This window comes from Lichenostomus cassidix, chromosome 8 (genome assembly GCF_008360975.1).
Source record: "Lichenostomus cassidix isolate B80296 chromosome 8, HeHo_3.0, whole genome shotgun sequence".
Taxonomy (NCBI): domain Eukaryota; kingdom Metazoa; phylum Chordata; class Aves; order Passeriformes; family Meliphagidae; genus Lichenostomus; species Lichenostomus cassidix.
The window spans coordinates 25,747,709-25,760,354 of NC_139489.1; the positions used below are offsets into that span (position 1 = coordinate 25,747,709).

General features: G+C 44.3%; 1 protein-coding gene across 1 annotated transcript in view; it reads left to right on the forward strand.

Moving 5' to 3' along the window:
• ACBD6 (acyl-CoA binding domain containing 6) overlaps positions 1–12,646 on the forward strand; it is an 81,112-nt gene that overhangs the window by 25,794 nt on the left and 42,672 nt on the right. The window contains exon 5 of the mRNA XM_085068582.1: positions 8,974–9,079. Within this exon, the coding sequence (XP_084924708.1) occupies positions 8,974–9,079 (106 nt within the window). The remainder of the gene's footprint in view (positions 1–8,973; positions 9,080–12,646) is intronic.

The following is a 12,646-nucleotide window of genomic DNA, read 5'->3' on the forward strand; positions in this document are numbered from 1 at the left end:
GCATCTTTTTAGATCCAGGAAATTTAAACACTGATTTCTCTACATACAGTCTCCAGCTGAGAACTTACCGAAAGGGTTAAAACTCTAGCACAGCATTTCTTTGACTTCTTGTCACAACCTAATGGAAAGAAATCTTGAGCAGGTGGCTCCAAACCCTTTGCAAGGAGCTCAGGTAGGAATTGAGGCAGCTGTTGGAAGCAGACCGGGTGGCAGCTGTGTGCTTGGCAGTAGTGCAGGCACTTCCCTCGGGATTGCAATCCACTTTAGAGGGGAGTGGAGTAGTTGGCCAGGAATAGCTTCCTTCCCTTGCATGGAGAGCCCACACATCTTTAGCTTGCCCTGGACCTTGAGCAGAGGTGATCAGGTGTGACCTTGATGTAACACACTCTTTGGGGAATGGCACTTAGCTGGCCACCAGCTCTTTTATCCTCCCTGCTCCATCAGTGCAGGTCTCAGCCAACATCTTTGATCTCACCGTTTGACCTTGTGGTTTAAATCCTGTTGAAGCTCTCCTTCTAGGGGTGGAGCATATCCCTACAGTGCTGTCAGAGTTTTGGTTATCCCAAGAACTGCCTATGCCCTTTCCAGGGTATGAAATACAGCATAATGCACAGAAAAACAGAGTTGTCTCTGGTTGGCTTGACCAGCCTAAATATTTTCATATGTTTATTTTTATTTCCAAAAGTACAGCTGCAACTACTTTTTTCCCAAACATACCATGAGGAACATAGGTGCTGTTTGTTTAGCACAGCACAGCTGTTGTCCTTACAAATGAGGCTTTAGGCTGGTATAGTCTCCAATACAACTGAAATAGGGTGATTATGCTGAAATTCGTTGAGTGAAGTGTCCTGACTCTGCTGGCAGAATGGAAAATCATGTTGTCCATTAGCACATTTTGGCTTGCAGGCATCCATGGCTTCCTTGCAAAGTAGGAATGAGCAAATGTCACCATCATCTCACCCACACAGAGCTGTACAGCTTCAGATTTCCTGGTTCTTTTGTCTACTGTTCATTCTCTTCCTGGAACAGGTAATAAACGTGCAAGTATCTCTAGTATGATAATTACAATAGAACAACCATAGCCTTAAACAGCAAAATTGCTCTGGTACCAAACCTGCAAGCAGATAAACCAAAGAGGAGTGGCTCTAAATATCAGGTTTGGTGTCCAAGTTTGTCTAGAGCAAGAATTGGTTCAATAGCTGTACCACTCACCTGAGAAGGATGACTTTTGTGGTGTGACTGGTTACTTACAAAAACATAAGCTCAGCATTCAGCAATTCTTCATAAAACAGAATGTTGTCATTTAAAAAAAAATAAAGCATTTTCTGTAGAGGAAGAAAATGAAAAATTTTAAGGGGAAAGAAAACTGATTAGCTTGAGCCAAGATAAGCTTTGACACATTGATAGTTCTGGGTAAGTCCTGTGCTGTCAGTGTGTACATGTGTGCTGCTTCAAAACCTGCTATCTGAGAAAAGAAACTTGGGTGCAGACTCTTTTATTGACTCATTTGTCCATGGTGGATTGTCTGAAGCTTTACAACAAGCTTGCAAAAATTGGAATATAAATCAAACCACTTTAGTTTCTGATTCCCAGGGCTGTTGATAGGATAAATATTCTCCTGTTACAGGATCATACTAAAGAAGTCCAGAATAAGTAAAAAAGCCCCTTATTTTGAGTACTAAAAACTAAAACTCTAGTCCTCATCAGCCCTGAGTCCTGACAGACTGCTGAAAGCAATTTCTCAGCAGGCATTATTCTGCCAAGCACAGCCTACCATGTGCCCTTTAGGATTCTGCAGATGCAAAGGCAGGAAAAGGCTGCTAATTTATCTGGAGCCCAGCATCATCACAACCTCACCTTGTACCAGGAAACAGACAAGAATGCAGGTGCAGAGTTTTGAAGGTTCACCTAATCAGGTTCACTTGTTTCATTCTTACCAGAACATGTAGAACAGTTTATCAAATGGTTAAAGCCCTCCAAGCTGTTGTTGTGTAATATGAACAGAGGTTTTGTTTTAAATAGAATAAACCCTTAGTTTGCCATCAGCAGTAGTTAGCAACAAAGCAGCAGTGCCATTGCTTTCAAACTGAGTGTCTAAAATTACGCTAAATAATGGTTACATTCCTTTTGTGGAATGAAATGCGTGGGGTTTAGGGTGCAGATCTATAAATGATGGCCAAAGTGGAGTTCCCATACCCTGTCCTAATGTGGATCAGCAGTAAGAGGAACTTGGATGGTGCCAGGACTGATTTTTCCTTATCACTAATTATCTCAAATGTTTCTAATTGAGAACAAGATAGAAAAATGGTCAGTCTGGCTCACAGTACATTGCACTGATTCCAAATAAATTCAAGAGCATCCATAGAAACAGGTTATACCAATCTAATTAAATCAATTTAGAAAGAGATTCGGTTAAATCAGTGCAATTTGTGTGTTCATAGATCAGCCCTCAAATCAGGAGAAGGTCTCTTGAGCTAATGAGGCGTAGCAGTTATTTACTTTGGGGTGCTGGGCACCGGTCATCAATTAGGAGTCATTAATAAACCCTGGCAATAAAGAGCTCAAGTACCCCCAGTGAGTAATGGGGAGCAGTTGCAGGATGTATTAGCATAGTGCTCAGCCTCTGGGTTTCTCTGCAAATCACTTATCTCCCCTCGGGCATTACATAAAACTCCTGTGTGCTGGTGACTGATGATGGCACTCGGAGGTTCCCTTTGAAGGAAGAATTTAGAAATTATCAGTGATTTCAGGCTGGATATAGTGGTGGTTTGGTTTTTTTTTTTGCTGCTACGTAAAGCTTTATGTCCCTTTTCTGGTCTTATTACCAGAACAAAGCAGTAGTAGTGGAGCCCTTTCATGATCAAAGCACTATAATTAGAGTTTCACAAACCTGGGAAATGAGCAGTGATCTGAGGTTGACTGATGTGTTACCAGTATAAATCACATCCAAGGCACAATTTGAGACATATGCCAAAAATACCACAGCCTTGGAAATCCAGCTTTATTTTACACTATTTTTAAAAAGCCAGGGCAAGGAGTAGGCAGTTTATAAGTGTTTTCAGGAAACAAATACATTGATTTGGCAGGTGGAGAATAACAAATAACATTGCCAAATGTCCCTTTCCACTTCCACTGGAGGAACCCATCCTGCACTCTGCCATGAGCTGCTTCCACATGGCCTTGGCATGCCAGGATGGGAATGACATCTGCCAGTCAGCACAGAGGCCTTCCTGAGCTGTGTTTTACACTTCTGCCATCCAAGGGATGCTGAAGAAGCCCTTTTCTGGTAGAAGCTACCACCCTTCCCCTGGACATTTGGGAGCAATCCCAACCAGGAGTGGGGCAGCATTTAGGATGTGGGTGTGCAGTGGGCACCCCTGGTGTGCAGGACCTGCCTGATGCCGTGCAATCCATCAGAATTGTATTAATCCCACTAACGCAGCCGCCATCTGGTCCTGCTGCCGGGCCGGCTCGTGCGAGCCCCCGTGATGGATGGCCCTGGGAATTGATTAGTTGTTGTGCGAGACAAATGAACTGTTTTGGCAGAAAATACCAGAGGTCGCTGCATGTGGTCAGGCACAAAGGCTGCTGAATTTTAAAGAGCTGCTTCCAGCATCCATTGCAAGGATGCTGCTTCAGAGCAGCGACGGCTTTTGAGATGAGCCCAGTGCTCCAGAGCACGGTTGGGGTTTTGTTGTCTCACTCCAGCCCTGCTTTTGGGAACACCAGCACTGGAAATGAGCACAAAGCTGCAGAAATTCCCATCCTTGCTGGGAGTTACAGGCTGGTGTTGTGAGGGTAGGTGGCTGTGCCACAGATATCTGTTGCTCACATAAGTGCTGGGCTGTGCAATCCCTGTGGAAGAGCTTTCCTGGTTTTATGGAGTGCAGGCATCCCACAGTGTGCTCAGCCATGGTGGCCCTCAGACAAAATACCTGCAGGTCCTGGCAGCTGGGGCTTGGGGTTTTTCAGGTCAGTTTTCAGTTTTTCAGTCTTTTGCTTGTAAACAGGCACTCTCATGATGATGTTCAGCGGGCCAATCTTTTGACTTCGAGATGATTGCCAAGTTTATCGCTTCCCCTCTCTTTACTGTCCTCAGAGCAGTGACCCTTGGGGCTTTGCTTTGTTGTGCAAAGGGGCAGCTTGGCTCGGCCTGCCTTCCCTTTGGGAGAGCACATCGTTCAGTGGCAGCTCCCTCTTGGCGTTTTCCCGGCCACCTCCTCTGCGGTGCTGCACAGAAGCTGTGCGGTGGGTGGGGAATTGGATGACACCTGTCCCGCTATGTCCCTGCGGTTCTCAGAGGACAGCACGAGTGTGCCTGCAAGTGGGCAACACTTCCCTCGGGACGGCCTGCCGGCTCAAAATAAACTTGAGTTATGGATTTATTCAGCTTGTAAAACCTCAGCTGGCATAAATAATTGAGAAAGCAAAGGTTTGTCTGTGCAGCGTACCTCAGGGACCCGCTCCTGCCTCCCTCCCTTCCACCACCTTTTCTTATGAAAATGATCCCAGTTGCACTGATAGATAATAACAACACCAAGCAATTAAAAGCTATGGGTGGCTGGAGAGAGGAGAAAAGGTTCAGTTAATGAGCTTTTCCTCTTCCCGTGCCCAGGAGAGCCTCCGAAGTGACGAGGCGATTAAAGCGAAGAGATAATTATAGATTATGTGAAAATGGGTCCCTTGGGGGCCGAGGGCCTCGACATAAACAGTGAGTGTTGCGAGTGCCTCTCGGCTCCCTGCACACGTCCCGTTCCGCTCCGCCACGGTGCCGCTCGCTCGGCAGCGCTGTGCCAAGCACACGGGCGAAGCCACCTGTTAGCGGCACCCGGGGCCACTCCGCAGCAAATCCGCTGGGACGTGCCTTGGAGCAGCCCCAGGAAAAGGGGAGAGGACGCCCAAAGTAGAACCTGGTTCGGCCTCCTGCCCTGAGCCTTGCGCTGGAGGTAACCTGCGGAGGGGGAGGAAGGGGATGGGGCAAACCTGGAGGGTGTTGTCTGCATGAGGGTAAAATACCTGAATTTCAAATCTCTTCTTTGCCCTTTTCAGTGGCAGCCTTGGTGCTGTTTAGAAAGCAAGGAGGTTTACAGCAGTCCAGGTGAGAAGGAAATGAAGCCTGATCAACCAGCAGCAGATCTTTTCCATGAACTCTTTTAAAACCTGTTGGCTCCACACGTGTCTTTTTGACAGCTCATGGAGAAGGCTTGCGATGCTTTCCAAGCTTGGAGAGAGATGACTTGGTTTAAGTTCTTCCAAATCTTTTTATTCAAAGATGGAAAAAGCTGCCCACATGTTACTTGCAGGCAACAGGTACTCTTCAATTCATCTTTAAATTAGAATTACCATCTCTTACTGGGGATGGGGGAGAGCACAAGGAAATAGCTTGCAGGGCTGAACATATGTCAGCAAGGGAGAAGAGAAACCCTCTGGCTGTCCTCAGGAAATAGATATAGAAACACTCCCTGCCTTTACTGGCAGTCAGCTGGTTGCTGACTTCAAGACTCCCTTTTATCTCAACAATCTGACGTGGAAAGAAAATTGCAACCAAGTCTTCCTTGTAGCTACAGGCTTTACATAATTGTGCACATCTCCATTAGGTTGAGTTTCATGGTGTTTCCCATCTGAAGATGTACTGAATACTGTATTTTTTATGTAAATTGAGATTTTTCTGAAAGTACTGATGGAAATACTATGGATTTTCTCCCCATAATATTATCTGAGCATGTCTTTGCACTGTCACTTCTGTATTTCTGTCTGGTTTTAGACTGTTTCTACCAGTTTCTGGGGCTTGCTGTTGACTCTTACCAGTTTTATGAGGAGTGCAAATTCCTGTTAGGAACAGGTCTGATAAAATCATTACATCTTTTTCTTTTCCTGTAGCTACTACAGTGGAGGTCTTATTATGTACACGTACACACATGTGAAATAAAGGGAGGGGGAAAAGACTGAGCTGCCACGTTTTCAAGCTCTGTGTCTTATTTGTCCTGTGTGTTTTTCAGTGCAGTCAGCAAACAAGAGTAACTTGTTTATTCCATTCACACCATTCGAGAAGAATGTCTTCTCTAGTATTGGTCCCTCCAATAAATCTGGTTTTAACTCCTCTGAGCTCTTTCCTCAGTTTCCCTTCCTGGTTTTAGCTGGATCAGATTGTTGTAAATATCTGGAATGCAGCTTCATATGGCTATTTTATTTGTAGGTAAAATGTTCTTGTGACTGGAAAGGGCTTGTTTCTCTTTGTTAATATTTATGAAAAAGTTGGATATAATATATGCTTAATTTTTTTAAGGAGGGCATCAGGAGCAGAGGAATGGTTTAAAGCTTGAGAAATAAATGCAGAGTAGAAGAACGAAATTTCCCGAAACCTTGTCTTCAGGTGGGGAAATTGGTATTCTGGATTAATTCCATTGTGGAGACTTCTGAAAGAAAAGTGGTTTTTTGGAATGGGGATATATAGAGCATTTGCAGAGTTGGTTATTCCAGAAAGCTAAATCATATCCAAATAGCTGTGTCAGGTCATTTTCCCCTTACAGACAATAATATCCTTGGGAAAAGACTTTAAAACTCCTGTCTAGAGGCTGTGGTGGAAAGATGGACAGGTTGTGGTAGGTCAGGGTTGCTGTGCCCTCTCTGCTGGCACAGACCCTAGGGATGCTCCCGGTGGAGCACAGTCAGATGCTTTATGGCTGCCGTGTCCCTGCTGGTAGCTCTGGTGCTGCCCTGTGAGGTCTGCCAGGGCTCTGCATGTGGAATGACCAGGTGGCATCACTGCCAGGTTTGGAAGAGCACAGCCCGAGCTCATGGTTGTGACATGGAAGATCATCCAGGAGTAACTGAGGATGGCTGTGGGCTTGTCCAGCAAGAAGGGACTGGGGTTTACTTTGGTGTTATGGAGGAAAGAGTGATCCATAATAAATGAGGGGGGTGTGGCTGTGCAAGGGGGAACCAAGTTCCTGTACAGTGTTGTCTGAAAGGCAGCATCTCCCAAAATGCTGCTCACAGCTGCCAGGGCTGCGTTGGAGAGGTTGGACTAACAAGGTAGGACTGGAGGGACTTCCCAGCATATCACATCAGCACCTTGCTAGCAGGGGCAGGCATGTCTGGTGACCTCCATCATGAGTCTGTCAAGCTCCATCTCGAGCAGTATAAGCTTTTGCCTTTTCTAATCCTGCCGTGAGATTCTTTTTTTCCCGGAATTCAAGGTAATTGCATTTAAAGCACGCAGTGATCTGTTTCCCAGGAGCTTGTGTGTAACGAGTGGGCAAGACCTCCAACAAATGAGTTCATGAGAGACTGGTTAAGAAACTGGGAGACTCCTGTAATGTCCTTAGGCCTGAGCACAGAGTGTGAAACCCTGTGTGGCTCCCAGCTCTTCACTGGAAAGGTGCAGCTCAGGTGTCTCTGCAGGGACTGCCTGTGCACAGAGAGGAGAGGTGATGTGCTGGAGAGCAGTGCTACTGGGGAGCAAGGTGAGAGGGAGGACAGAGGAAGTGACTTCTCTGGAGAAAGCAGTGATCTGCCCCTGGAGTGAGTATTAGTGCTTTTTCCCACCTTTTTCTGGCACCGAGGCAGGACACAGATGCTTGAGGTCTGAATAATTAGAGTGTAACTTAGTAAACTAGATGCATAACAATAAAAGACAAAGTTGGGTCCTGGAGCTCTGCCTGCCCTGATGGGAGCAGAGGACATAGCCTTGCTGTCATTTCTTTTTTGGGACTACAGGTCAAAGAGCGTCACTTTTTGTTTGTAACCCATTGCTCAGAAATGCAAATGTTATCTAGATTTTACTTTTTCTTCCTGATGTTCTTCAGCCTGCGAGTTCAAGAGCAGTGCAGATGAACACAAGTACTTTCACCTTTTAGCATCAGGAGGTCAGTTCTCAAACTGTTGCATTTCTCCTGCCTGAAAAGCCCAGAGCAGGCTGACTTCCATACTGGGTCTGGCCAGCTCCAGCAAGCTCCTTTTTTTCTGAGTGACTGAGGCTGTCAGTCTTAGTTCTGCTGAATATCCAGACGGTCTTTAGTTAAGGTGATTGAAAACTGGGGGTGTCATGTGAGGCAACGACTCTGTTTAACTCTTGTGAAGCTGCCAAGCCCCATAGCAATGCTGATTGGGCTCATTTGAACCATGGTTTTCATCTGGAAACTACAAGGAGAGAGGATTATGTGGGCTTTTGGCTTACTTCTGGAAAACCAATGACCTCTTTTCCTTATTCCCTGCTAGCAAAACAGTGGTATCAGTGTATTTATACCTAAAGGTATTACTCTTTTAAGAATCTCTGAAAGGTCTTAATTTCATTAAAGGTCCTGTCTGTTTGGCAGGTAAGGATGGAAGTTTTACTGTGTGAAGCCAGAGTATTTGTTTTAGCTCTAAGAGAAGTTGTAGGTGTGACTCAAGGACATGTGACACCATCATTTGATCTTTCTGCCTGCAAGCAGTCCTAAGCTAACACATGCTGGTGGTATATCCAGGATCCAACATGTGTTCAGCCAGGGACAGATTGCTCTGCAGGTGTCCTGTTTGTCCTGCTGTTTTCTCCAAGCCACATTAGTGGCCTCTGTCCAGGATGGATGGCATCAGAAAGGGTTTTGGTATGACCCAGAGTGGCTCTTACAAGAAGAACAGTTTTAGCCTTTTCTGTTCTGTGGGATTGCAGTTATTTATAACAGAATTTGAACATGGATTTTTCTGGCTAACTTGATACGTTTCTTGGGCCATTTCACAAGAATAAACTGACATTTGTCTGTCCATAGTACTGTTAAAAACAACTTTTGTTTATCTAGGAACCAGCATCTTCTGTTTCTTAACTTGGGGGTGGGGGGAAAGCACATTATTCTGCGTGTGCAATACTAGATGCCTGTTTCAATCCAATGATAGCAATGAAATAGCTGTAACAAAGTTAGAGCATACAATGTGCATGTGGCCTTTGTGTTGTGCAGTAACATGGTGCTTCTTTTGCTTTTGTTTCCTGAATAGGGAAGAGGACAAGAACATTTTTGATTACTGCAGAGAAAACAACATTGACTATGTAACCAAAGCCATTCAATCAAAAAAAGTGGATGTGAATGTCACAGATGAGGAGGTATGGAGAAAAGATAAGGACCATCAATCTTTTATCTGTTTTGTGTATTAATTCAGTGCTACTCCTTTTTAAAATTCCCTGGTTAGGATTGTTATAACAAGGTACTGCAACAGTTGGACAAACACTTTGGCATTCAGACAGAGTAATCTATTTGAAAACAGCTTTCCACTGGATTTCTGGTAATGTGGATGTACTAACTGTGGTACTGTAGCATGTCAGATCAGAAACTTAGTTTCTCTGTTATTTTCAATACCACTTGCAGAATAAGGTCTTCTGAATACATCCCTTTCCCCACCTTGTCCACTAAATGTGGTCAAATAAAAGTAGGAATTGAGGGAAACAGCTTTTTTTGAATCATGGAATCTGTTCTGGTTGAAGGAGGATTTCTGCCATGCCACCAGCTTCTCATCATTCCCAGATAGAGGGCAAATGAGTGATACTGCATTTCCAGCTTCACAAAAACAGTGACATTGTCCAGTCTTTCTCTGCTCATCAAACTCAAATCAGCATTTCCCCACAGGGAGGTAATACAGGCATTGCCAGAAACCCCAAGAAAAAACTGTGTCTAAAACTATGAATTGGCTTCATCCTTTTCATGGTAAGAGTAAACACCTGGTGGGGACAGTTTCCTGTTCATCCTTCAGGAGCTGTGGCCATACCAGGTTTGTCACCTTGGTTTCCGTGCTTGCACACTGCCACCTAGCCCTGCCCCTGGTCCAGCCTGAGCACAGCTCCTTCCAGCACGTTGTGTTTTGGTGAACAGATGAAGTGCTTAGACATTCATAGACTGAGACGCCACAAATTCAGTTGGGTTCTCCTGTAGCTCTAAGCAGATTTCTGCCCTCTGAGCCATGACAGCCCCGGCTGGGGCTCTGAATGCTGATGGCAGGGCCTTTTATTATTAATCAGGAATTCATGTGAATTAATTTCCAGAGGAGAGGAGGGAGGGTGTTCAGGATGAGGGTTGGAATTTCACATCATAAATTCAATGAACTGAGACTGTCATGTGCCACACAGTCACTGCAACAGCGCCGTTCCTGAGCTCCATCCTCCTTCTGCTGATCACAGGTTGCAGAAGGAGATGTCCAGGGCAGTCCCAAAGAAAATACAGCTGGAGTTTTTTCATTAATAAAAGTTCATTTTTAGGATCACATGTTTGCAATAAGTGCATAATAATGGCATGTTAGCATTGCTTTGTTTTCACTGTGCTTTTTTGTAGTTAGCAGCATTCAGAAGCTTGTACCTTTCTTTCCATTGAAGGAACAAATGTGCTTGTTTTCAGCCAAAGAAATTTTGTTTAAAAGAAAATCAAAATGTTTTGTGGAAGCTGAAATATCTAAGCTATGTAAAAAACTACCAGATGACATCCTCTTTGGGAATTATCCATGAGTCCCTAATGTAAAGGAAGTCCTATTTCTAACTAATGGATATTAGCGCATGACTGTTGCAGAGTATGGGATTGCTTCAGTACAGGCAGGAGCCAAAAACATCTGCCCACCTGTGAAGGACTTGTGGGAGGATTCCCACGGGTGCAAAATTCCCCCAGAGATTAAATTCTCACAGCTTCAAGAATTTTGGTTTACCCCAACAAATATGCAAATAGGGGAAGTAAGAACCTTTTTTTGGAAAGTGCGTACTTTCCTTATGCTGAGTCTAAACTGGTCCAAAAAATTAGCATACCAGAAGGAAACATCTGAAAGAAATAGGTGTTTCATTATATGTTAAGGAACTGAAACCATTTCCAGTGTTGTTTGGTATCCAAATGTGTTCTTCCTTGTCTAGGAGGTAGTTTATTTTCCAATCTCATGCAGGTTGATTGAGGTGTTAGAACCCATTGTAGACTAGAGATAACCCAGACTGAGCCTTTCATGGAGTGAAGTGTATGCAAGCATAATCTTGTCATTTTTATTAACTATTTTAGTGTTACTGTGTAAATACATCCTGCCGTATCCAAAAGCTGCCTCACCTGGCCTCTGAACGTAATTCATGCTGTCAGTCCTTTGATTTAAATGCCTATAAATATAAAATATCAGCAGGGTACATACAAAGAGTTAACTTCTTATGAAGCAAAATCTGCTGAAGCGCCAAACAGGCTCATGCTAAGCTGAAAAGACACTCAGCTCAGCCTTTCCTTGGACAGTAAAGACTTGGCTGGGGTTGTAGGGTGTTTAGATTTTATTTTTATGTGGTGCTGCATCTTATTGTATCCCCCCATTTCGTGCAAACCTGAAATAAGTCAGCGAAAAGAGAAAAGAAACCAAGAATAAAAATGTAAAGTGGAGATGAGCCAACTTAGTGGAAGCAAAAGGATTTCAGAAAGGGCAGCAGAAGATTCTGAGGTTTAGATAGATGCACTTGGAAACTTCCAAAGCATAAGTGCCCTTCTCCCTGCAAGAAGTAAAGCTCTTCTTGTGCAACATTCAAGCCAGCATACCTGCTAACAGTTTGGACGTAATAAACTTCAATTTTGAATTAAACAAAGGATCTAATGACAGTAATCATGTACAAGCTTCCATTTACTGTATCTAAATTGCCCAGAGTTCAACAGAATCGCTTGCATTCACTTATAAGAAGTAGCACAGACTAAAGCAACCTGTTTTCCTTGTGTATGTCAGCAGGACTAATGGAATAAGAAATGGACTGTGGCTGTGAAGTCACCCAGGCACATCCTGGGAGTGTGGCTCACTTGCTGCCTTTTTGAAAATAGTATTTCTTCAATATCTAACAGACCAGGAGCTGCTTGAAGGCAGAGATGAGTTGCTTTTGTAATTTGTGCCAAGGGCTGTGGAGGTTGTAGCTAGATAATTTTTTTTAATTGTTGGATAAGTCCCAGTAAACAAACAAGTCACCTGTGTGCAGTGTTTAAACCCTTGCCAAAACTTAAATGAAAGGCATCTGACAGGATGCTCACTTAGTCCCCATCCTCGTGCTTTTGAGGCAGCAAGTGCCAAACTGGTGCCAGCTTGCCAGCTTGCCAAGGAAAGGACAGGGGGTAAAGTGGATTTGTAAAGAAGGGTCAAATACCTCTGGATTTAGAGGTTTTCTCCTCTTAGAAAAATATCACCAAACGTTTCAGAGCTCTGAAAATGATTGACTTCCAAGTCAAGTTTACCTGTGTAATTGCAACAACAACCCTTCCATTCACTGTTCCTGCCGTCACAGGGGGATGCAGCCATTCTGTAGATATCTGTCTTTTCTTAATTACTGCTAATAAAACACTTGCCACAAGCTGGAGTGGCTCATTGCTATCCAGCCATTGCAGCTGCAAACATCGTGCCTAGAAGTGTAGCTTTATACTGTAGCACATCCATTCGGTTTGGCTTTGTTCTCCCCTTTCTCTGCCCGGGCTAATTGATGTGAAAATCATTCCCATCCATTTGTCTGCCGACTCGGTGTATCAGAGACAAATCCCTGTCCTGTGCTTTGTTTGTGAACACCCTGTGACTTGGAGCAGAGCAAAATTGATGTGCTGTTGGCTTGAGAAACTGCTGCAGGAGCTGGCCAAGCTGGCAGCGGTTAGCCAAGCAAAGCACAGAAGATTTAAGAGGCAGGGTTAGTGCACTGGGG